Source organism: Sinohyriopsis cumingii, unplaced genomic scaffold, assembly GCF_028554795.1.
Source record: "Sinohyriopsis cumingii isolate HCF-2022 unplaced genomic scaffold, ASM2855479v2 utg000441l, whole genome shotgun sequence".
In the NCBI taxonomy this organism is placed as follows: Eukaryota; Metazoa; Mollusca; class Bivalvia; order Unionida; family Unionidae; genus Sinohyriopsis; species Sinohyriopsis cumingii.
In genome coordinates, this window is record NW_028315899.1 from 448076 (window position 1) to 474960 (window position 26885).

At 32.7% G+C, this 26885-nt stretch overlaps 1 protein-coding gene across 2 annotated transcripts in view; it reads left to right on the forward strand.

Moving 5' to 3' along the window:
- LOC149774039 (uncharacterized) overlaps window positions 1–26661 on the forward strand; it is a 95749-nt gene extending 69088 nt beyond the window's left edge. Inside the window, exons 15-19 of one of the 2 annotated variants that reach the window (XM_089945877.1) lie at window positions 1610–2277; window positions 7618–7763; window positions 17527–17607; window positions 19770–19835; window positions 22635–26661. In XM_089945877.1, the coding sequence (XP_089802003.1) occupies window positions 1610–2277; window positions 7618–7763; window positions 17527–17607; window positions 19770–19835; window positions 22635–22730 (1057 nt within the window). In that variant the 3' untranslated portion in view covers window positions 22731–26661. Of the gene's footprint in view, window positions 1–1609; window positions 2278–7614; window positions 7764–17526; window positions 17608–19769; window positions 19836–22634 lie in introns of both variants that reach the window. The other variant, XM_089945876.1, reaches the window with a different exon arrangement.
- The last annotated feature ends 224 nt before the right edge of the window (window positions 26662–26885 follow it).

Consider the following 26885-nt stretch of genomic DNA (forward strand, 5'->3'; position numbering starts at 1 on the left):
CAGCACATTAATGTGGCTGCATTTTGCAGAAATAACAGGTGCAGCTGTCACATCATTAGAATACAACCTTCCAGTTTCTTTTCTAAAAAATAAATATTTTAAGAAAAGCAAACATGATGTATAACACTGAATTAAATTGTGTTCATTATATGTCTGGAGTTTTGTAAAACCATGTTGAACAGTTCTCAAGGCTGTATCTCAAGAGGAGTTGGATAGGTTTGGTTTTAGTGTTTTACAATACAGCAACAGTAGCTTCCCTTGGGTCAGTGGTTCTTAACTGGCTTTTCCCTAGCTACAATGTTGTAGCCTCAACTTGATTTGTTGTGGTTGAGGCTATGAACTGATCCCATATCATGTAATGGAGCAAAAGAAATCATCACTAAAGTCAGAAAAACAAACAGTGTAGAAATCTACAACATAAGTATAATCATGTTGTGAAAGAAGTTTGGCTTATTTTGAATTTATTAAGCCCTTACACAATAAAATAAATTGGCATGGTTACTCTAACCGTATCCTGTCTGCCATGACAGATAATGCGAGACTCTCGCCATGACCCCTTTTCTACGTAAGGCTTGCCAGGCCATATTTTGCATATTCTACGCTATATTATTATCAATCAAGTGCAAATAATCGCTTCTTGGTGGAATTTCAAAGTTGCCGATAAACCGTATTTACTTTTAATGCGCATAATTTCTGACCAAAACGGCGCCAAATTTTTACTACAATTTGTTTACATTTCCAAATTAGGCGTCAGTGTCCTTATATGGCACAGAAACAAACGAGGCTGAGAACGGAAGTAATCATTATTTGAAATAATATGGCAGACAATCTAAACGAAAATATCGGCTAAAAAAGGTAAATGAGATTTTACAACTATTTCTACAGTGATTTTTGATACTTCCGGTATTAAATAAGAGGACTACTGAACGTATTGGAATTTTTACTAGGAATATGTTTAAAGTGTTATTATTAAGCTAAAAGAGTGCCGGGTGTGAATCACACCCGGCTTGCTCCATTAACACGTATATGCTCATGTTAGTACCCTGTCCATGAGGTACGAGTAAGGGTACTAATATTAGTACTAGCTTTTCCCATGTTCTTTCTCCACCAGTTAAATTGGCCGCCATGTATAGCCTATCTTATGCTGAGAAATGATGTTAAACCCCCATAAACCCAACAACAACAGTACAGCAACACAAGTGGTCTATATAATGCCAAGGCAATTGGAAAATAGTTCCTTGCTCAAAGATGTACCACCATAGCTGACCCAGTTGTTGGATGTAAACCTGCACCCTTTTGGTCTTGAGTCATGCATGATAACCATTGAGCCATCATAGCTTATACGTCCATTAATTCACATGGACCCATCAGGCCAATTCTGTTTTCAAGAGTCCACAAAAAGTTGGAGAAAGATCAGAAAAGGTCAGTATAGTCTCAATTTGTTTTTCACACAAACTGTAGGTGCAGGAGTTGCAGCAGTGCATTTGTCAACAATAGCTCAGCACTGTCCATACTTGTAAAAATGATAAAAGCACAAAAAAATTTAAGAAATTGGGAATGATGGCAGTCTGTTTTAAAATCTGCATGATGTATATTTATTTCTTTGCAGACCCACAAGCCGATCAAGAAAATTATTCTCAGAGGAGATGTCAACAGTCCAACAAAGGGACATTACTCCACCAAGGTCTTCATTCGCAAGCATGCATGTATGTGAAGCAGATAATGTTATTGAAAGCACAAGTTCTCCACTGATCAATGCAGAGAGAGAATTATACAAATTACGTAACTTGATGCGTGATAGTGTTACATCCATTGGAACTGATGCATTACAGGAACCCAAACTACAGAAGAAGTATTACGGTTCAGAGAGGCCCACAAGGGATGAACCAGAGAGGACTGCAGATTTTGGATCTCCAAGAGGCACTAGAGAAAGACTGAGACTTACAGCTGTCCCTAAATCTAAACCCTCGAAAGATGATAAAGTAAACGGTGGCAAAGGATTGGTCACTAATGCCTCAAAGTTAGATAACTCCAGTATTAGAGAAGTCAATTTTTTACAGCAGAAATCAACACCCCAAAAGAAAGAAAATGTCAAAGTTTCTTTCACTCCACAACCAGTAGAAGTTTCCAGTCAAAGAAGATTGTATAAAAATGTAAATGAAACTAGGAAATCAGGGAAAGAAAATAATAAAGTGTCACAGTCTGGAAAAGGGAAAAATTTGTCTCAAGACAGTAATAGGACCAATCAAGTCCAGGTTGAGCAAGAGGAAGACAGAGGTATAAATTGAAGAAAAGCAAAATCACTTTTATATACTTTTATGTAAAGAATTATATATATATATATATATTTATAAGCACACACACCTATTAGAGGGTGACTTGGATGAAATAGTCATCCTTCCATATATATGTCATCTTGCATAAAGATGCCAAAAAGCTAAGTTTTCATTACCTTACCTGGATTGTTTTGTCATTCCCCACTCACTTACATTTAGTGACTGTCAGAATAAAAAAAGGAATTGCTTGCTTGTGTTTTATAAAGGAATTTTACTAGTACCAATACTACATCATTACAGTGCATAAATAATACAAAATAAAGCTTAAGCAGTCTTTTGTGTCAAACTTCCCTTCATTGAGGATAGTAGTAAGAGATTTCATTCTCTGTAATGAGTTGTAATGCTAACGTTTTATCATAAATCATTAAATTCCAGAAATTAGATTGTTACTTATGGAATTCCCACCTAAGATTCACACATGCTCCTTGAAGAAACAAGTCAGAAATACCTTTTTTAGCCAGTCAGAAATAAATGACTCCACTGATATAGCAAGGTCCATTACTATTATTAATTATAAAATTGATCTAGCCCATTATTATAAATTATATTATCTAATATTTCCTTATATAAATTTATGAATTAGTGAAAAAAGAAATTCTATTATGGAAGCAGAACTAGTGCCGAATTTGAATGCAACCCATTTTCTAGTTTGCCATTTTATAAAATTGGCAAAGTAAAATATGGCAAAAATATTATAAAATATCAATAGTATTTCATTAGTATTTTCAAAAACTCATGTGAAGATATGCCCAAAAGATGTTTGAAGGTACTATTTTGATATTATACAATTTAAACTTTCTGCACTCAATTCTCCTGGATGGAGGGAGAAGTCATTTCAACCAAATATTTTAGTCTAACATGAACTGGGTGGGTCAAGTGGCCTAAGGTGCTTACCTTTATAGTCCTTGTGGGTTCAAATCTCTGTTCAGCCAACTTGAGTATATGAGAAGGCTTGCCACTAGTTTCCCATGGGTCAGTGTTCTTCCCATGACTAGGGCTGTTTTTCCACCAAATATACTGGTTGTCATGCACTGAAAAATGACATTACACCCACAAAACCAAACCAAACTAGCATTAACCTAGAATATGTATCATACATACTCCCTTATAAATCAAGTCCATCTGCAAACAGTATAGACCCTGATGATCTGCCATAACATGTTCCAGAAGAAAAGGGTCAGTGTTGTTTGTACTACTGATATAACCTGACAAACTGCATAGATCTGGATCTGCTGATGAATTATGCATCAACAGTTCTGTGTCTGTGCAGTTGCATTTAGACTGGACATGTGAGTATATGCTATATGTATCATGCCTAACTGTAGCATGTATGATGTACGTATGACATGTATAAAAGTGACAAATTTTGGCAAGAATTAAGCTGTAGTTACACTGTGTTCTCAGATATGTCATGAATTAAGATGCTGTTACACTGTATTCTCAGATACGTCATGAATTAAGATGTAGTTACACTGTGTTCTCAGATACATCATGAATCAAGACATAGTTACACTGTGTTCTCAGATATGCCATGAATCAAAACATAGTTACACTGTGTTCTCAGATACATCATGAATCAAGACATAGTTACACTGTGTTCTCAGATATGTCATGAATCAAAGCATAGTTACACTGTGTTCTCAGATACATCATGAATCAAGACATAGTTACACTGTGTTCTCAGATATGTCATGAATCAAAACAAAGTTACACTGTGTTCTCAGATACATCATGAATCAAGACATAGTTACACTGTGTTCTCAGATATGTCATGAATTAAGATGTAGTTACACTATGTTCTCACTCAGATGTATCATAAATTAAGATGTAGTTACACTTTGTTCTCATATATGTCATGAATTAAGATGTAGTTACACTGTGTTCTCAGATACGCATTATTTGTATCTAGACCAAGACAAGCAAATTCATTTTGCATATATAGTGGTGATCATTTATAGATAAGTTTGAATTTTCTTAAATTCCTTTGGGAGGTAAGGTTATTTTATTTACTGAGGAATATTAAAACTATGGTATATTTATTGCGAAATATACATTGACTGTGGTATTAAAATAGGAAATAGAGTACAGAGTGTGCACATACATGTACACACAAGTAATTAATTAACAACCGTTCTTTTTTTTTATTGTCCACTGTGTACAGCTGGAGTCTGAATTCTCTCTAAAAAGTTATGAAATCACAGCGTTTGTTACTAAAGTTAAACTGTATACAAACAAAGCAATAACTAGTCTTAAAACTACAGGCTGTTTGTCAGCAACATTTCAGTAAACTTCATAGTAAGAGACAGGAAACAAAGTTAAGGACCTCTTTAAGGTCACTGTAACAGTTTTTATGAACTAAATAAAATCAGTACTGCAAGAACTAAAGTATGGCAGGGGAAAAGGGAATTTTCTTTATTATTTATTACTAATATATACAGACTCTAGAGATAGGCGAGGCTTCATTTTCTTACCAACCAGTGAGCAGCAGATACAAGTATATAATGTGCTTTGCAGGTGAGGAGAAAATTGGAATGATATTCATCTTAATATATGGTTGCAAATGGAATTTAAAACAAGTGACATGTTGTTGCAAACCAATAGAATAATTTTCATCAGTCTGAAAACATGAAGAAAATGTAACAGATAGGTAGAAAACCATCTGGATGACTGTTAACCAATGACATTGTTACAGAAATGTATGTGTTCTAAAGAAATTTTGACTTGGTAATTTATCTCATTTAAAAGACCTCCAATCTTCTTTTGATTTCTGCAACCTGGTTTGACTAAATTATTATTTTTGTTGTGCATTTAAATGCCATTTGCTTTTTGGTACATCAGATGCATAATCATTGTTCTGCAGTAGACAATATGGCTACATTTTTTTTGGACACCCCTGATGTAATCAAGATAACCAGGTTTGACTGTAAAGGGTTTTGAAGATCAAGGTTGTAGAATATTTTATAATTGCTTTATGTTAAAGTTTTTGTATTTTATTTGTCACATTTTCATGATTGAATCAACAGTAATGCTGTTTAATTTTTACTATTACTCATTTTTATATTCTTGACATAAGTTTGAGCAGATCAGGTTATGATGTTCTCTGTCTTCTGTCCATACACCTATTCTTCTGTTCCCAATTTCATTTTTACACGGTAATTCCAGTGCATGAGCATGTACCATTACAAACTTTATAGTAGCTTGCATTTGGGGCAAAAGAAAGAAATTTTTTTGTTGATGGAACTCAAAAGGCTAAACATTAAGGTCACAGGGACTGAAAGATGGGAAACTGTTTAGACACATCTTGACTTGTATACAAGATACCTTGACCAAACTTTATAATGTCTTTCATTTGAATTAAGAAAGATACCTTTTGATTTTGGGGTGCAACATTCAGTTTAGAGCAACTCTAAGGAGAAAAATATTTTAATTGAATTCATTATCATTTACTTTGATGTGGGTGAGGGTGTGTGTTTGCATGCATGCAGTGGAACTGCTTTGAACAAATTTTGTTGATGGCTTGCATTTAACACAAGAAAAACACCTATTTATTTGGGGTAAAAAGGTCAAGGTCATGTGATTGTTTAGAATGAAAAATTATATCCACAAAACAATTTAAGTTCTGTACCACATAGCTTGACTAAACTTTTATTTGCCACAAGAAAGACATTTTGATTTTGGGAGAGTGGGTTGAGGGTATTGTTTTGGTTAAAAGATCAAAGTCAAGGTCACAAGAACTCCAGAAGAGAAATGATTTTGACAGAATTACTCAAATCATATGATATTAACAATGACCAAACTTTCCGATGAATTGCCTTTGATACAAGAAAAGTACATTAATTTTAGAGTTAGTAGGTCAGAAATTAAGATCACAGGCTGAAAAATGATTTCAGTACATGCATTCCAGGTCTTGACCATGTGCCTTCATCAAAGTATGTGTATGTCTCACACTTCGGATAAGAAAAAAGCCTGTTGATGTTTGGGTCATAACATTTTTGCACAATGACTTCAGTTTCAGACCATTTACCTTGACCAAGTTTTATGGAGAGCTTCCGAAAGAGGCCTATTTATTTTGAGAATAAAGGTCATGTGACTGAAAAAATAGTGGGTTTTGCTCAAGAACTTTTGTTCCAGAGTAAGTTCCTTAACCAAACTTTGTGTATACCTTGCACTTAGAGCAAGAAAAAACCCAGTAGGTATTGAAATTGATGGGTTGAAGGTCAAGATTATGGTAAGTTTAATAATAAAAAAATGAATAGTTTCTATACAATAAGTTTAGTTCAAGACCGTTTATCTTTACCACTCTCAGGGCTCCAGTTGGCCAAGTTATTGTCACCTTTACTGATCACAGCCATCTAACCAGTCCATGTGGTTTCAAGTCTTGGGTTTGGCCAATGTGGGTATATGAAAAGCTTGTTAGTAGCTCCCAATGGGTCATTGGTTCTTCCTGGGGTTTTCACAGGTTCTTCTTCCACCAATTATACTGGCCTCTATGTGCGGAAAAGTGGCACTAAACCCACAACAACAAACACAGTTGACCACTATCAAGGTCATTGAGGCCTACTGGTCAGTAATCTCCCACTCATATAAAAAAAATGGGCATTAACCATTGAGCATGCATATAATGTACCATGAATGGGTAGTCTTGTTGGATTTAGGCAATCATTTAATGTATCATAAACAGTACTTTTGTTGGATTTGGGCAATCATTTAATGTATCATAAACAGTACTGTTGTTGGATTTGGGCAATCATTTAATGTATCATAAAGAGTACTGTTGTTGGATTTGGGCATTCATTGAATGTATCATAAATGGTACTCTTGTTGGATTTGGGCAGTCATTTAATGTGTCATAAACAGTACTCTTGTTGGATTTGGAGAGTCATTTAATGTAGCATAAATGGTACTCTTGTTGGATTTTTGGCAGTTATTTAATGTTTCATAAATGATACTATTGTTGGATTTGGGCAATCATTTAATGTATCATAAACAGTACTCTTGTTGGATTCGGACAGTCAGTTAATGTATTATAAATGGTACTCTTGTAGGATTTGGGCATTCATTTAAAGTATCATAAATGGTACTCTTATTGGATTTGGGTAGTCATTTAATGTATCATGAATGGTACTCTTGTTGGATTGGGGCACTCATTTAATGTATCATAAATGGTACTGTTGTTGGATTTGGGCAGTCATTTAATGTATCATGCATGGTACTCTTGTTAGACCCAATTTAGGCAAAAGTCATATTTTTTAAAATTAAAATAATTTTTGTATGGTAGCAGGTGGTGCTACTGCTATGGAATCCACAGTAGAAAATACCCTGAACACCATGAGGGCAGGTAACTATGTAACCAGACCACAGTGGGAAGATATGTATACCTCAATGGCTCAACCCCACTCATCTCAGGGACACCAGGTCCCGAAAAAGGTGAGTACTTTCTCTCTCTCTCTCTCTCTCTCTCTCTCTCTCTATAAAAATTGTGATCTGCCCATGACACAACAATACAAATATACAAACATTCTCTCAGCTGCAGGTCTGTAGATCAATGATGAATTTTCACTCATTAATCATTAATGACATATGAAAATAATGATACAAAGTATTAATAGGCCTTGTTTTCTAAATGAATTTAACGTGGTACACAATTTCATCGCAGTTCTTTTATTTTTCTGTTCCCCTCTTCCCTATCATGCATAAGGTGCAACATTCACAGAAAGATGGAGTGAGAGAAAAACAATTTGGGTAGGATGAAAACCTTAAAAGTAAACTTGCACCAGGTAACCTACAAGAATACGGTTCATCGTAATGGTATGTTTACACTTTCCTTGGGATCTATCTACAGTGTTCATAATATCAATGATACATAGTTGTAATAGCCAGTCAACACTGAAAGTTCTATTTGTCGGTAACGAGGCACACATACTGTAATGTATTTAATGCTTTATTGTTGTTGTTGTTTCTTAAACCTATAATAATGTTCAAAAATATGATTATTGTTAATTAAATATGAAAATATCCAAATGGCATCCCCCCAACTCTCTTGCTCTCCCTGTGACCGTTGTAGCAACAGCAAAAAAAATTGGGCGAAAATCCATGAAAATACGAGCATTGGAGATTTTCGCTTGTGTCATACAACAATATCTCTGGACCTATGAATGGTTGTAAAATCAAGTCAAACTGTCCAAAGAAAGAAAGAGAGACAGAGAATTTTATGGTCATTAGTAATGTTTATTAAAGCAGAATAATGACTTAGATCAACTGTAAATATATTAAAATATTTAAATTACCTCTTGTTGGTTCATCATTATGCTTAGTTTCTATTCCACGCTAATTTCCTTAAGCCATTACATGAATTCAAAGTGTTCAGTGTGTCCGAGAAGCTAACATGTTTGTAGAACTCTACTTTCTTCATAAAAACAGTCTTTCATGTTTAAGGCCTAAGTATGTCTTATATTGATTTAATCAATGTGAATAAAAATAGAAACTCAAAAAGGAAACAACTTATCAGTTTGCAAACGTGATAGCGAACAACAAGAAAAGGCAGAGAACTATATCTTTAGCAGACACGCTCGCAGGGATGTGAGGAGTTTATTCATTCGGTCAATACACAGCTTCCCGGAGCATATCTTGACTCCATTCAAAGGGTAAATATCTGTATTTATATGTGATAAAAATCAAATATATGTATAGTATGTATGCTGTATCAATGATATACCACTCATTGTATAAATTTTTCATTAACAGGAGACCACTCTGGTGGCCTAGTGGTTAGAGCATCTGCCTCAGATGCGGAAGGTCGTGGGTTAGAACCCTGACAGAGTCATACCAAAGACTTTAAAAAATGGTACTAACAGCTGCCTCGCTTGGCACTCAGCATTAGGAGGTCAGTGTTAGGACTGGTGTCCGGATAATGTAACTGGGTGGTACATCATGCTACATGTCTGCGGCATGATGCCCCAGCGCTAGACATCACTGTAAACTGTCACACTGCAGACATCGTAGCAATGTGTCTGAAAGTTTTTTAAAGTTACATTAAAAATACAAATCACACACACACATTAAGAGAAAACTTGGCAAGCCTCATTTCCTTTTAATGAATTTTCTTTTACATCCCGTGGTATATCAGTGATACAACGTTAATACCATATATAAATATATATATATATATATATATATATATATATATATATATATATATATATATATATACACACAGTGCGACACTGCCATAATGCGGTTGTGGTGTGGCTCCTGAAATTTCATATATTCATTCAAGTACGTGAAATAGTGTATACAAAAATTTATTATCATTTTTTTGGAAGTACAAGAAATAGTGTGTTAAATGTTTATTATCATTTTAAGGATGAGTTCACTTATGAATTTTAATATAATACGATCGTGGCATAGCTTCTGAAATTTAACAATTTCACCAGGTTCTTGAAGTGTTATGCCAAAATAAACATTATCGGAAATGTTACTTATTACTGATGCATGAGTAAAGCCAGTAAGTCATCTTTGTGATTGTCTTCAATTCATTCTGTATACAATAATTGCTCAAACAATAGCCAACATGTGTTTCTTCTTTAACTGCATACACAACCAAGCAGCAGACAATGCGGTAGTTGATATAAGATTCTCACAATTTAATAAACATCAAAAAATGAAAGCTGCCAACATGTTTGCTGGGCTTGGTGTTGTTAGACACAATCAGTTGACCAGTAAGTAATGTCCGCTTTAATAGCTGGAAATTGAAAAGGTATGAAATTGTACCTGCTTTCAGCTTTAAGAAATTTATAAAAGTGACTCGTGACCATTGCAGGTCTACTGCACTTTGTTCTCTGGTTTTACATGTGTATGGTGCTTGTTTATGAACTTGTTATTAATTTCCTATTTTTTTATACAAATATTTTACCAGTATGGAAAAGCAGATTCACAAGTGCAAGTCAGTCTCTGCACTTTGCGCAATGGTTAGTAATTTTCACACATTTCTTTCGATATTCACAAAATCTAAAGAAAAAGTTATATGCATGCTGAAAGCATGTGTTGATTGTTAATTATTCTTGCTGTAGTCGTTCAAATGAGTAGGCATACAAGCATTATTAATTGGAAATTTGCAATGGATAAATGTACATGGAAACACATGTGAGAAAAGTTTAGCAGTATGAAATTTATACAAACACAGTTCATAGACCCTGGAACGTAATGAATCGTACACGTGCTTCACCTTGGTTAACCTAATTTTGCTGTTCATTTTTCCCATTGAATTCAGACACATAATGATCTGTGACAAAATTATTGAATAGTTTAAATATGTATGCAGTTTTTGCAATGAAATTACACGTATTATGGAATAATTGCAAGCCCCAACGGTATGATATCAGACGATGTTAATACTCTGTTCATGCTGTATATTAGACTTTGAATTCAGACACAATGATCTGGGACAAAATTATTGAATATTGTAAATCTGTGTGCAATTTTTCAATGGAATTACAAGCATTATGTATGAGCTGCATGCCACGATGACACAATAGTAAATGGTGTTGATATTATTCATCATATACATTAGACATGAATACATGTACATGTGCCAATGAGTTCTCTGAAAAAAGTAAAATACTGTAAAACCAATCATTAACGCGACCCTGCTAATAACATGATCCAATTTTTGGGACCTCAACTATAGCGTTATAGTGGGGTTCCACTATGTGTGTGTGTATATATATATATGTTATATATATATATATATATATATATATATATATATATATATATATATATATATATATATATATATATATATATATATATTTGTATAGTATGTAAGCTGTATCAATGATATACCACGAGATGTATATATTTGTCATTAAAAGGAAATGAGGTTTTAATGAAACATTTATACAACGAGTGGTATATCATTGATACAGAGGACATACTATACATATATTTTATTTATATCACAGTGACATACAAATACACATATTTGCCTGTGGAATGGAGTCACGATATGCTTCGGGCAACTGTGTATTGACTGAGTGAATGAACTCCTCACATCCCTGCGAGTGTGTCTGCTACAAAATGTAGTTCTTTGCTTATTCTTGTTGTTTAAAATCATATATGCAAATTGATAAGTTGATTGTTTTCTTTTTGAGTGTCTATTTTTATTTACATTTAAATCAATATAAGACACACTCATGATTTAAACATGAAAGACTGTTTTTTATGAAGAAAGTAGCACACAACAAACATGTTTTGCTTCTTGTACACTGAACCTGAACTGTCAGGCGTTCACATACTGTCATATGGAAATGAGCATGGAATAGAAAATAAATGACGAACCAACAAGAGGTAATTAAAATATTTTAATATATTTACAGTTCATCTAAATCATTATTCTGTATTAATTAACATTTCTAAAGACTATACAATTCTCTCTGTCTCATTTGGACAGTTTGACTAAGCTTTACCATTATTCGTAGGTCCAGAGACATCATGGTATCACACAAGCGAAAATCCCCATTGCTTATATTTTCATGGATTTTCGCTTGTATCTAACTACAATAATCGGGGGTGGGGGCAGTGTGTGACCATTTGGGTATTTTTATACTTAATAATTAATCATTGATTTTTAGAACATTATAATTGGTTTAAGAAACAACAACAACAACAAAGCATTAAATATGCTACAGTATGTGTACCTCGTAGCCAACAAATTTAACATATAGTGTCGACTGGCTAATGCAACTATGTATCATTGATAATATGAACACTGTAGATAGATCCCAAGGAAAGCATAAACATACCGTTATGACGAACCAGATTACTGTAGGTTACTTGGTACAAGTTCAGTTTTAATGTTTTCATCCAGCACAATATGTTTTTCTCTCACTCCCAATTTGTTTCCCTTATGCACAAGATTAGAGAGGGGAATGGACGAAAGAATGGATTCCGATGAAATTGTGTACCATTTTAATTTTATTTAGAAAACAGGGTGTATTAAAACTTTTAATTGCTATTTTCATATGTCATTTTTGATTAATGAAAGAGTAGAAATTCATCATTGATCTATAGGCCTGCAGTTGAAAGAATGTTTATACGTCTCTCACTCGATAACTCACGCACAACAGGGTCCACAAACATGAACTGCACTATAAATGAGGGACCTCCAAAAATTGAACAAATCTGCTTAGACATAGAGAAAACCTGGGTTGTTGTTGTAGGAAACTGAGCTGTTTAATGGCTGAATCCTTTGTTTTACAATCACATCAAAAAAAATTTTTAATAATGCACTTTTTCAAATGAAGTTGTTTATTATTCTGTATAAATAACATGTATTTTCACAGTGTCTAACATATGTAAGATAGTTTAAACTGCTTTCAGCAACCATCGTATGTTTGCACAAACATCGGTGTATTATGTCACTGATTTTTATTTTAGCAGGGAACTAGACTAACTGTTGATACACCACCAAACAAGATTCCTTTTTTTCAAAAACTAGAGTTATTTATTTCATGAGACAGTCGTCTTCATTGACACTCAGTTTTTATATTGTTCATTTAGTACAATATTGATGTCATGATTCCATTGGAAGTAATAGTGAGACTTCTTATTATCCTTGAGGATATCTCAAAGTGCCAGTTCAGGAAGTCTCTAAAACTCTTTTGCCCACAATGGTCCATATCTGTGAAACCAAGCTCTTCATTTTATGAAGTATTCATTTCGCTTGGCTGCCTTGCTATCTTTGATCAGTTATGAATGAGTCTGTTAATTAAAGGTAGTTTATGTTACATGCACAATAAAATTTATGACAGTGTTCAGTTGATCGAATGAAGTGAGTTCACCCGGCATACGACCTGGGCCACTAGATTTTAAGTATGTAGGATTTGCATGCCTCTTACCATTTCTTTTATTCCACCTCCTTTATTTGATTCAAAAGATATATATAACATGATAATACAAAGGAAGCCAACTTTTAATTCAGTGCAACAATACAAATACTTCCGCAAATCAGTTATCAAAACACAGTTGACACTTAATTAGGTTCTCAGAGAAATGCTTATGGACATGGCTGTTACAGTAGATTGCCACATTTTACATTTAAATGAACATTACATTTATGATGATTACACTTAAGAGGAATGAAAAGATAGAATTAAAACACAAATTTCACTTCATAAAAATTATTTAATTGGCATTGAAATATTAAGGTACTGCCTACAACTAGACATAAGTGACATTATCATTAATTAAAATTTCCTTGAATTTCTTTAATTACGATGTACTAAGAATATCGTTTTGGAAAAAAATGTAACCAATAATATGACTTCTTATCAAAAAGTTGATAATTTCAAAATGTTGATTAAAATTTCCAGGTCCTATCTACCGTTTTTGACCATAAAACGAGCGATATATCAACATTTCAGTTACCAGTTTCGATTGTGATTTTCTTTAAGTTCAAGAACTCGGGATGAATATTTTGTGTATTTTCTGGTTTGAAAAATGGGATCCATGCCAGACCCTGCATTATAAGTTCATGAGTTATCAGGGCATGAGTTATTGAGGGAGTGGTTTATATTCGTATTATTGTGCTATAGGTGGATCACAGATTGATATACCAATAGTGTTGGCATATCAGTTTGCTTTATATCAATGCTTTAAATGCCATGTTATTTTTAATGTATGTGGTATATATATATATATATATATATATATATATTATAACCTTGGTTGAACTAAAATAAAACATGCCAAATTTAAACAAGCATTTTCTGACAAAATCACAAATCGTTTTGTTCCCTTGCTCATGACATTTTGTGCACCAGTCATTGACACTGTTACTTTCATAAGATATAATAAAATCCATTGTATTGGTTGATACCTTGTTATTCATTAGATATTTCAGATAAGTGTAATCCACTGTATTTGTTGACACATTATTATACATTAGATATTTCAGATAAGTGTAATCCACTGTATTTGTTGATACCTTGTTATACATTAGATATTTCAGATAAGTGTAATCCACTGTATTTGTTGACACATTATTATACATTAGATATTTCAGATAAGTGTAATCCACTGTATTTGTTGACACATTATTATACACTAGATCTTTCAAATAAGTATAATCCACTGTATTTGTTGATACCTTGTTATACATTAGATATTTCAGATAAGTGTAATCCACTGTATTTGTTGATACCTTGTTATACATTAGATATTTCAGATAAGTGTAATCCACTGTATTTGTTGACACATTATTATACACTAGATCTTTCAAATAAGTATAATCCACTGTATTTGTTGATACCTTGTTATACATTAGATATTTCAGATAAGTGTAATCCACTGTATTTGTTGATACCTTGTTATACATTAGATATTTCAGATAAGTGTAATCCACTGTATTTGTTGATACCTTGTTATACATTAGATATTTCAGATAAGTGTAATCCACTGTATTTGTTGATACCTTGTTATACATTAGATATTTCAGATAAGTGTAATCCACTGTATTTGTTGACACATTATTATACATTAGATATTTCAGATAAGTGTAATCCACTGTATTTGTTGATACCTTGTTATACATTAGATATTTCAGATAAGTGTAATCCACTGTATTTGTTGACACATTATTATACACTAGATCTTTCAAATAAGTATAATCCACTGTATTTGTTGATACCTTGTTATACATTAGATATTTCAGATAAGTGTAATCCACTGTATTTGTTGATACCTTGTTATACATTAGATATTTCAGATAAGTATAATCCACTGTATTTGTTGATACCTTGTTATACATTAGATATTTCAGATAAGTGTAATCCACTGTATTTGTTGATACCTTGTTATACATTAGATATTTCAGATAAGTGTAATCCACTGTATTTGTTGACACATTATTATACACTAGATCTTTCAAATAAGTATAATCCACTGTATTTGTTGATACCTTGTTATACATTAGATATTTCAGGTAAGTGTAATCCACTGTATTTGTTGACACATAGTTAAACACTATATCTTTCAAATAAGTATAATCCACTGTATTTGTTTACACATTGTTGTAGACTAGATGTTTCAAAAAAGTGTGATCCACTGTATTTGTTGACACATTATTATACACTAGATCTTTCAAATAAGTGTAATCCACTGTATTTGTTGATACCTTGTTATACATTAGATATTTCAGATAAGTGTAATCCACTGTATTTGTTGATACCTTGTTATACATTAGATATTTCAGATAAGTGTAATCCACTGTATTTGTTGATACCTTGTTATACATTAGATATTTCAGATAAGTGTAATCCACTGTATTTGTTGATACCTTGTTATACATTAGATATTTCAGATAAGTGTAATCCACTGTATTTGTTGACACATTATTATACACTAGATCTTTCAAATAAGTATAATCCACTGTATTTGTTGATACCTTGTTATACATTAGATATTTCAGATAAGTGTAATCCACTGTATTTGTTGACACATTATTATACATTAGATATTTCAGATAAGTGTAATCCACTGTATTTGTTGATACCTTGTTATACATTAGATATTTCAGATAAGTGTAATCCACTGTATTTGTTGATACCTTGTTATACATTAGATATTTCAGATAAGTGTAATCCACTGTATTTGTTGATACCTTGTTATACATTAGATATTTCAGATAAGTGTAATCCACTGTATTTGTTGACACATTATTATACACTAGATCTTTCAAATAAGTATAATCCACTGTATTTGTTGATACCTTGTTATACATTAGATATTTCAGATAAGTGTAATCCACTGTATTTGTTGACACATAGTTAAACACTATATCTTTCAAATAAGTATAATCCACTGTATTTGTTTACACATTGTTGTAGACTAGATGTTTCAAAAAAGTGTGATCCACTGTATTTGTTGACACATTATTATACACTAGATCTTTCAAATAAGTGTAATCCACTGTATTTGTTTACACATTATTGTACACTAGATCTTTCAAATAAGTATAATCCACTGTATTTGTTGATACCTTGTTATACATTAGATATTTCAGATAAGTGTAATCCACTGTATTTGTTGATACCTTGTTATACATTAGATATCTCAGATAAGTGTAATCCACTGTATTTGTTGATACCTTGTTATACATTAGATATTTCAGATAAGTGTAATCCACTGTATTTGTTGATACCTTGTTATACATTAGATATTTCAGATAAGTGTAATCCACTGTATTTGTTGACACATTATTATACACTAGATCTTTCAAATAAGTATAATCCACTGTATTTGTTGATACCTTGTTATACATTAGATATTTCAGATAAGTGTAATCCACTGTATTTGTTGACACATAGTTAAACACTATATCTTTCAAATAAGTATAATCCACTGTATTTGTTTACACATTGTTGTAGACTAGATGTTTCAAAAAAGTGTGATCCACTGTATTTGTTGACACATTATTATACACTAGATCTTTCAAATAAGTGTAATCCACTGTATTTGTTTACACATTATTGTACACTAGATCTTTCAAATAAGTGTAATCCACTGTTTTTGTTGACACATTGTTAAACACTAGATCTTTCAAATAAGCATAATCCACTGTATTTGTTGACACATTGTTAAACACTAGATCTTTCAAATAAGCATAATCCACTGTATTCGTTGACCCGTTGTTATAGACTTGATCTTTCAAATAAGCATAATCCACTGTATTCGTTGACCCGTTGTTATAGACTTGATCTTTGAAAATTACATTTAGTAAATTCCGTATTCTTAAATTTAATGCTGGCATTAAGAGAAGGAAAAAGATTCCTTTGCATGTTCGCGTTAAACAGTTCAGGTATATTATTATTGTCTGGACTTCAAATGAAAGTTAAACTTAAGTTTCACCTGACTTGTCTAATACATTTTTTTTATATTCCTATATGTTTCAGCTATTAGTATTTTTATTTTAGTTTAATTTCATAAAAATTATAAAATTAGTACAGTCTGTAGAATTAATACAGTCTGTAAAATTAATCAAATTGTGGAAGATTGGGTGCATTCATCTTTAGAAAGATGACTCATTGCTATCACAAGTAGTAATTCTTGTTTTCACTTAATTTCCCTTTAGTACCAATATTTGCATCAAGCTGATTCTGATGTTTGATAATGTTTTTACATTGAAAACCAGGTGGATAGGATCAAAGAGAGGCTTCGGAATATTGAAGAATTGGAACGGCAGTATGACAACCTTCATGCTGAGAAAAGACAGGTTAGTGCAACATTTCCTTTTACTCTCATTTTGTGTGCCAGAGGTCACAGCTTTTACATATGACCTCAGTTACGACACCAGGGTTTGCCTTTTACTCAGTCTGACCGCCAATTCAGACACCAGGAAATGCTGGGTTATTGATAGTTCATTTCTAGGATACATTATACATTTGATACTGGTCTGACTCAATAATGCTGTATTATAGACACGGTAGTCTAATATTGGGATATATTTACATAGTTCTCTAATCTTACATTATAATGCTGTGTTTTGGAGACCAAAAACTGTATTATATTATAGACAAGGTAGTCAAATACTGGGATACATTTACATAGTTCACTGATCTGGTGCTGTAATGCTGTGTTTTGGAGACAAAAACTGTATTATATTATGGACAGGGTAGTCTAATATTGGGATACATTTTACATCGTACACTGATCTGACACTATAATGCTGTGTTTGGGAGACAGTTGTACTGTGTTACAGAAAGGGTAGTTCAGTACTGGGGTACATTTTACATAGAACACTGGTCTGAGATTATAATGCCATTTTGGAGAGACATTAATGTATACTGTGTTATAGACTTGTACTATGTGTAATAAAAGTTGAAGAATGTCCATATCATGATTACAAGTAATCATTCAGGTCATGGCATGTCCATATCATGATTACAAGTAATCATTCAGGTTATGGCATGTCCATATCATGATTACAAGTAATCATTCAGGTTATGGCATGTCCATATCATGATTACAAGTAATCATTCAGGTTATGGCATGTCCATATCATGATTACAAGTAATCATTCAGGTTATGGCATGTCCATATCATGATTACAAGTAATCATTAAGGTTATGGCATGTCCATATCATGATTACAAGTAATCATTCAGGTTATGGCATGTCCATATTATGATTACAAGTAATCATTCAGGTTATGGCATGTCCATATCATGATTACAAGTAATCATTAAGGTTATGGCATGTCCATATCATGATTACAAGTAATCATTCAGGTTATGACATGTAAATATATTTGGCTTCCAAAATGCACCTTGCCTTCATACTCTTGGTGATATTTTTCAAGAGACCAGTGTTTTGTTTGAACTTCTGAATTTCTTACATTGCTGAAAGATATAAATTAGATTTTCAATTAGATTTATGGTAATACATTTTGCATATTACTCCAAAACTATAGCATGCATGTATTACTTTTCTAATGAATCTAGTTTTCGCTGAAATTAAATTTTGACATTATTTTGTCATGCCTTGTAATGGTGATACCTATGTATACGTTTATGGCTGACATCATTGACTGTATTCAGTTGAAACTTTTTGTACAATATTACTATACAAGTTCCTGTCTCAACTAGTTAAGCATTAAAGCTATCACATAATAACACCATTTATAGGCCAGAAAACACATTCCACAGAATGTTTGTAAAGATAATGATTCAACCACAACAATGAACACTGGACTATTCCTGCCCAATGTCCAGATTTTTGGATAGAATAGCCCGGTTGATAATGCAGATTTAGTATCAGAGTAGCAGTAGTTTAAGAACAACCATAAAGTGGAACATAGAACATTGCTCTAGTCAACCCAGCTTTAAATTAGTATCAGCATCCACAAGTATTTAACCTGCGATGGACTGGCATTTGGTTAAATGTATTGGTCCTTTATTCACAAAAATTCTTAGCTGGTTTCCACACTCAGATTTTATCCATCAATTTTTTTTTGTAACAAACTGTTTGACAGTACTCTATTGTTACTTTAGAAGAATTGTGACTGTTCAAACCATAATTGTATGTTAAAAAATATTTTCATTATTATTTGTCAGAATTCAAGTGTAAGAGTACTCTTGAGTTGAGTTTTATGAATGCATCGTTAGAATTGTCATTGAATCTGAGTAGTAAGTTAATTTTATTTATTATCTATTCTCTGGCAAATTAACATTTCTTCTGATTTAGCACTAATCTGGAGTAGGCAAGGTTGAGATATATGTTTCACTGTATATTGATATTCTTTAACCATCATTTCATGAGTCATAAAATTTAAAATGTATCAGTAATTAATTTTTTTCATAACAGTTTCTTAATAAGTTTCCTAACATTAAAAAAAATATATTTTTATAAATAAAATCTTATTTTTTCACTGTTACAGCTGGAGTCTTTGTTGAGTAAGATACCTTTGCATGGAAGAGTTGACCGACATTCCAGACAGCAGAAGGTATATGATTTAAGTTACTCTCTCTGCAAAGCAACCCTTGTTTGCATGTGTTTTATTGTTGCAAAGCTTAGTTGAGATAGTGTCCATAACACAAAAGGCCATGAATACAAATTTGTTCCACAAGTGAAGTGAAATTTGCAAATAATAATTCATATGTAAAATGAAGTTGCCATGAACATGGTTGAGATTTTAAAAGATGTTAAGTTAATACAGCAGCTATGAAACAGATGTTAATAGTAACTGTTCTACCTTTTCTCCAAGTAACTAACTGTGACCATGTAATTTAGAATATTTTAGTAATTTATGACTTTGATAGTATTTATTCTTTAAAATGTTTACAATTGGTACATAATTAATGACTGTGTTACACTGTTATAAAAATAAGCAATTGAAATTACATGTGATTACTACATTGAGTTCTTACTATTAGAAGTAATTACCATCCGATCTTAGTGAATCATTTTTCAAAATAGAGAGGTATCATGGGAATGAACTCCAAAAGATAGTCATTGTCTAAATAATGCATGACAGTATCAGTTTTGTTTAGCCAAGCCACTTGTGATTTAGTTAGGGTTATACTCCTGTCATTCTCAACTGTTTTGGAAGTGGACATTTATTAAGTAAATGAGTCAGGCAAGCAGGTGTAAAATGCAATCCATAATTTCACCTTTTTGTGTGTAATATACTGACTTAAAGAATTTTTAACTCAATCGATCTTAGGCCACAAGAATGATGAGATTGCCTGTTTTCTGTCATTCATCAGTTAGCACAAGTTTGTTATCACTACTCCTTCTAAACTGTGTGGAGGATTGCCATGAAATTTTACACACACATTCATCCCATGGCATTGATGATCCCAAATGAAAATGGTTCTGGTCTGACATCCAATATGGCCTCCATGGCAGTCATCTTGAAATTCTTGCTGTAGCTACCACCCCTGAATAGATTGTTATACTGAATGGGATTTTCACCAAAAGACTTCATAAAATGTACAACTGGTCCTAAACTAAAATAGTACTGATCCGATGTACAAATATGGCCACTGTGTTAGCCATCTTGAAAATCTTATTATCAATACTTCTTCTTTGAAGATGGTCACATTGACAGACATCTTATGATGCCAGGATGGAACGAAATGAAAATGGTGGTTATCTGACATCCATTGTGTCCACCATGGTGGCTGTTACATCATTGCTACCATCCTGAATGGATGGTCTTATTGACATGTAGTTTTCACAAAACAAGAAGACTTCTCATAATCTCTAGTTGGTCCTAAATGAAGTTGGTGCCCCCTGTTTTTTGTTTCTCTCATTTACAGGTAGTCATATCAACATGGAGTTCTTACTATAAGATGTTATTTGATGTCAAGTTGCTTATGAAAACAAACAGTGATGGTCATTGGTGGCCATCTTGTAAATCATGCCATCACTACTCTTCTGAAGGGATGGTCCTATTTACATGGAGTTTTCAGCCAAAGAAACGCCTCTCATTATATGTGTTTGTTTTTTATGAAACTGATACATATGTGACCTCCAGATGTTAACAAATTTTTGTAACATCAACAGCTAACTCTTAAAATTATGGTGATACCAATATTTAAATAAAAGACCACTTTTCTTGTAAAATACACTTTTTATTGTATTAAAATGGTGAAGATCTAACCTCGATAATGGCTGTTTTGACAGCCATCCTGAAAATCTTTGTATGGCTACCCCTCCTGAATGTATGGCTTCATTGACATGGGGTTTTAACTAAAATAATGTAACAACATTATGTTGTTGATTCGGATGAAAATGGTGTTCATCGAAACTTCCTTATGGCACAATAGTGGTCATCTTGAAAATCTTAATATCAGAACTCATGCATGAATAATGGCATCGACTTTGGGTTTTGACCAAAACGTTCTTGGATTATCTGTTTGATTCTGAATAAATGGTGCAGACCACCACCATGTTTGTACTTTTGTGAAGGGGCTGTGAAAACCAGATATAATTGACTTTAGAGACTAGTCAGAGATCATTGCTTGCATTTTTGTACCTCATTAAGCTTATAAAGACAGTGACTGTATTTATACAAATGAATTTTGACCAGACTTGTATTTATACAAGTGAATTTTGACCAGACTTGTATTTATACAAGTGAATTTTGATCAGACTTGTATTTATACAAGTGAATTTTGACCAGACTTGTATTTATACAAGTGAATTTTGACCAGACTTGTATTTATACAAGTGAATTTTGACCAGACATTATATTTAGTTGCATTCCATTGTACAAGTTGATAGTCAGTTTTCTGACATTGATTTTAAGGTCACAGATCTTGATTGAGGTTCTTAGTTTTACTGGTTCATGAGCATGGTAACACAAACAAGTATGGATGGGTTTTTATCTGATCCAGTCGTGGATATAGCTGGTGAACATCTTTTTTTGGGGGGTGGGCATTGTTCTTTGCAAATAGTTATCTCAAGTATAGATTCAGCCAAACTTTACATGTGGGTATATCTTGATATCATATGAGACAAGTTGGATGAAAATCTATTTGTGATATCAGGTTAAGAATTAATGACCATGGCTAAAAGGTTTATCTTGTAACATATTAACTCAGAAATATATTTCTAATACCAAATTTTGTTATGTTGGAGATTCTCAAAATACCTGAAATGATTTCAATATTCCATAGTTAAAACAAATAAAAGAACAGAAGAAACAGTCTTTATCTTGGATTCCTGAATATTAACTTCAGCCAGTAGAATGTCTTGTAATTTTCTGATAAATCATGTTTGATTTCCCTCTTTTTAGGAGGAGTTAGAAGATCGTTTAGATAAAGTTCAGAGAGAACTAGGTTCCATCCGCATGTCACTCAAAAGATGTAATGTGCTGAAGTCAGCCTTTTGATGAGGAAGATTCTGCTTACAGCTTAAAACTCCACAGATCTGAGACAGTGACCATGAAATTTTTTTATCAGTTGTTGTGTATCACTTTTCGTAGATTTCCGCATGGTTAATGTTCCGTCCATTGCTTTTATTGGGCAGTATTGGAAGGCTATAACTCTAGTCAGTTTCAGAGTTTTAGTTGATTCATTTGACACCAAGGGTCCATTTAGTTGCCTATAGACAGAAAGGACGTGTGCAAAATAAAAAGACAATTGCAACAAAAGAACAGCAGTCATTAAGGATTTTTTCCACTATGTATTGTAATATCACCAGGTTTTTTTTATTGATCTGTCTTTCTATTTATCTTTCAAACTGTTTTCATATGTGTGAGTTATTAAATATATATTATAAGATATTCATGTATTGCATTTATAATACCAGACAAGCTCTCTAATTTGCTTACCAAAACAATGAGTCAACATCTATTAGTTTCGGTACTAATTTAACAGCCAGAGTTATTATGTACTGTAAACCAAATGAAAACATTGACAATAGTATTTTTTTCACTATCAGTGAAATAACAATGGAAATATAATATTTAAATTATATTTAAGTCATTGTGCAAGTTAAGTTTAAAAGACCTCTCTACTGTAAGTTCTAAACAAATTTTCTTCCTGCTTCTATCATGTAATAATTGTGACATTGATGGAACCATGACATGATGTTGCCGTAAAGTTTTCATGGTGGCAAAAATATTAATATTTTCTCTTTTGTCTATTTGACATCATCATTTATGTAATTAGTCTTTTTTACCTTTTCTTTTACCTTTTTTACATGTTTTATCTTTATTTAAAATATTCATTTTCCTTCAAGCAGGGCATACATGGTTTTGGTACACAACCAACTTTGTATTGTACAAAATATGTTTCCACCCTTTCAAGTGCTAGCTCAACAGATTTTTGCAGTTTCAATTTATTGTTAGGAAAATTGAAACTAAGATTATCAGTCAGTCAGTAACCACAAACCCACTCCACTATTGGACACTATACAGCCATTTCATCCAGTCAAATAATCAGACTCACTAAAACCAACAAGTATAATTACTTGAACCACAATTCAACTAGTAAGTAACAGTACTAGAGAACTAGTAAGTAACAATACTAGAGATCCTTTAAAAAATTTATATCAGTCCTTATAAGTCAAAAATATTTTTTCAGTGAAAAAACCCCAAGGTTACAGGTCTAGGAAAATTCAAAATTTGGTCACACTTGCCTTCAATTCAGCAAGCATATATCAGCTGAACTGTATTAATGCTGAGGGCACAGCTGAATCTAATAAATGTTCTAATTAGTATGGTGTTGCACCCTGAGTACTGGCTAATGGGTTTCCCCCATTTTTTTGTCTTATGTCCACCGAATCTTGACCCTAATTGCCCTACTGGGCATGCTTTTTTGTCCTCCCCCAAAATTTATATATATATAGAAATATACCTACCTCGTTTCATTACTGGATGTTCACCCATTTCTCTGTGGTGCTGGCAATGTCCAAGGTTGCTAAAGGTGATAAAACAGTAAGATGACAGTGAATATCTAAAAACAATGTATCGAGCAATGAAAAGCTTCAATGATTGTAATAGTTGGCTAAGTTACAACGAAGAGTTTTTGACAGCTTTGTTGATGTTTAAAATCAGATTGGAGTTTTTTTGATAACATGGTTGATGTAACATGGTTGCCATATTTGCATGGGTGAGTGTGTTTTCAAGCAACATATATGATGTTGTTTACTCTCTTTAATATCAATAATTCTGTAAATATTGGAGTAGCATATCTTCAAACACATGTATACAAGAGGTCATCCTTTTTATATGTTCAGTTTTGTGGGGAAATTTTAAAACTCAACATTGCAGATATGTTGATGCAGATGACAGTTTTTACTGAAATGGACTGTTAAAAAAAAGAAAAGGACAGTGATCAGTTTGTCGGCTTGTTTACATTGAAAGCTTCAGTTTGGTTTGAAAAGACAATATGTCAACAGTGTTAGGGACTCCCTGGCGACAACCAGGTTAGAATTTATAAAATGATGAATGAAATAACAAAGAGGGGTACAAAAGGGAGAAGGGTAAATACTAAAAGAGGCTTGTTTACTCACTCACAAAAACCAAATATATCTTTCGTAGTTACTTAGTTACTATGTATAATATACTTAATGAGCTATACCATATGAGATAATGTTAAGACCTTTGCCTCCACCAGCACAAAGCAGTTTGTTATTTCATCCTTTTATATGTATCAACATACTACTGTTATCAATGTTTACATTGAAAGCTTCAGTTTGGTTTGAAAAGACAATATGTCAACAGTGTTAGGGACTCCCTGGCGACAACCAGGTTAGAATTTATAAAATGATGAATGAAATAACAAAGAGGGGTACAAAAGGGAGAAGGGTAAATGCTAAAAGAGGCTTGTTTACTCACTCACAAAAACCAAATATATCTTTCGTAGTTACTTAGTTACTATGTATAATATACTTAATGAGCTATACCATATGAGATAATGTTAAGACCTTTGCCTCCACCAGCACAAAGCAGTTTGTTATTTCATCCTTTTATATGTATCAACATACTACTGTTATCAATGTTTTTTTCATTACTGTTTGATACAAGTACAATATAATACATGCAGGTTTCTTTGAGTATTACATCAAACTTCTTTACTAACTTCAGTCACGTTATCTAACTAAAGATTATTGTGTAATGAAGTTAAGCTTAATCTAGTTACATAATCCTCAAGATCTTAATCCTCAGTGTTGTTTTGACTTTTATGTACTTGCCTTGTTGATAATCTATAATAAACACAGTTTAATACTTTGCATTACACACATGTATTGTTGTGTAATATTGCTAATTCTTGTGTTATAATGTGGTACATGATTTTATTACATGATGTTATGACACTTTGAATGCATGAATGCATACTTAAGTTGTACATTTAACCAGACTGGAAAATGTGTAGTGTGTATGAATTTACTATATATATATATATATATATATATATATATATATATATATATAGCATCAGTTGAGTGAATCATAACATACCAGCAGTTGATAGAAATGTTTTTAATCAGGGGGAAAATATATGTACAAAGAAATGTACAAGTGTACCAGTGTACTATCTACTATCTAGAAACATTTAGCAATACTTGGGTGAATCTCAATGTGCCAGTAGTTAAAACTTTAGCAGTTTGTGAGTATAAACTGGATTTTTAGAGTTATTGTACACGGACATTTTTAAGGTGACAGTCTTTAACTATCTTACAGTGTGTATTATTCAATATAGCAGTTAAAGGTTTAATCTAAAGCGATTTCTAGCCTGAGTGATAGAATGTATTTTTAATTCATGCAGATATTTCAAAACTTTTTTCTGCATAGTGTAAAATGATATTACGTTGTTCATATATTTGTTTTATCATATACCATATGTACTCATTGATTAGTCTATTTAAACTGCAGACAACATAGACCCTGATCTGTTGTTGCATGATGCATGGCCTTTGGTGTTTGTTTTACTGATTATGTAGACCCAGGTCTACTGATGCATTTTGTGCTGACAGATCTGGATGTGTGCAGTTTGCAGTTGGATTAGATTTATAAGTGAGTGTATATGGTACCTAGTAACCTAGTATTTCTTGATAGAATAGATTTACTGATCTTGAAATTTTCTAATGCAGGAACTGCATTGGCAGGGCTGGTACACGAGTAATGTTTTTTTACACACACACACACATATTTTTTTGTTTAGTGCCTAACTTTTCTTGCCAAAACAGTTTGCATTTGCATTTCTTATTGACATTGTTATACTTGTATCACATACTTTTGTTAGATTTAGAGATTCAGTAGTAGTAATGTGTAGGTGGTTGTAACTTTTCTTACTGGAAATAAAAGTGTAACGGATGTTGTTTTTTAATGTCATTCTTGTGGGTTTAAAAGCCACAAGCAACATGAATAGTAATGGCCTTAGTAGTAATTATGGTTGTTGTTGTTTTCAAAAGTTATAATGGTGGTAGCTGTGGAAGATGCAGAATCTTGACTTATACATTCTTGTCACACCTGATTGGAATGAATTGAATAGGGCAGTCAAGTGCAACTTCTACCAGGGTGCTGGCAGGATAGCAATTT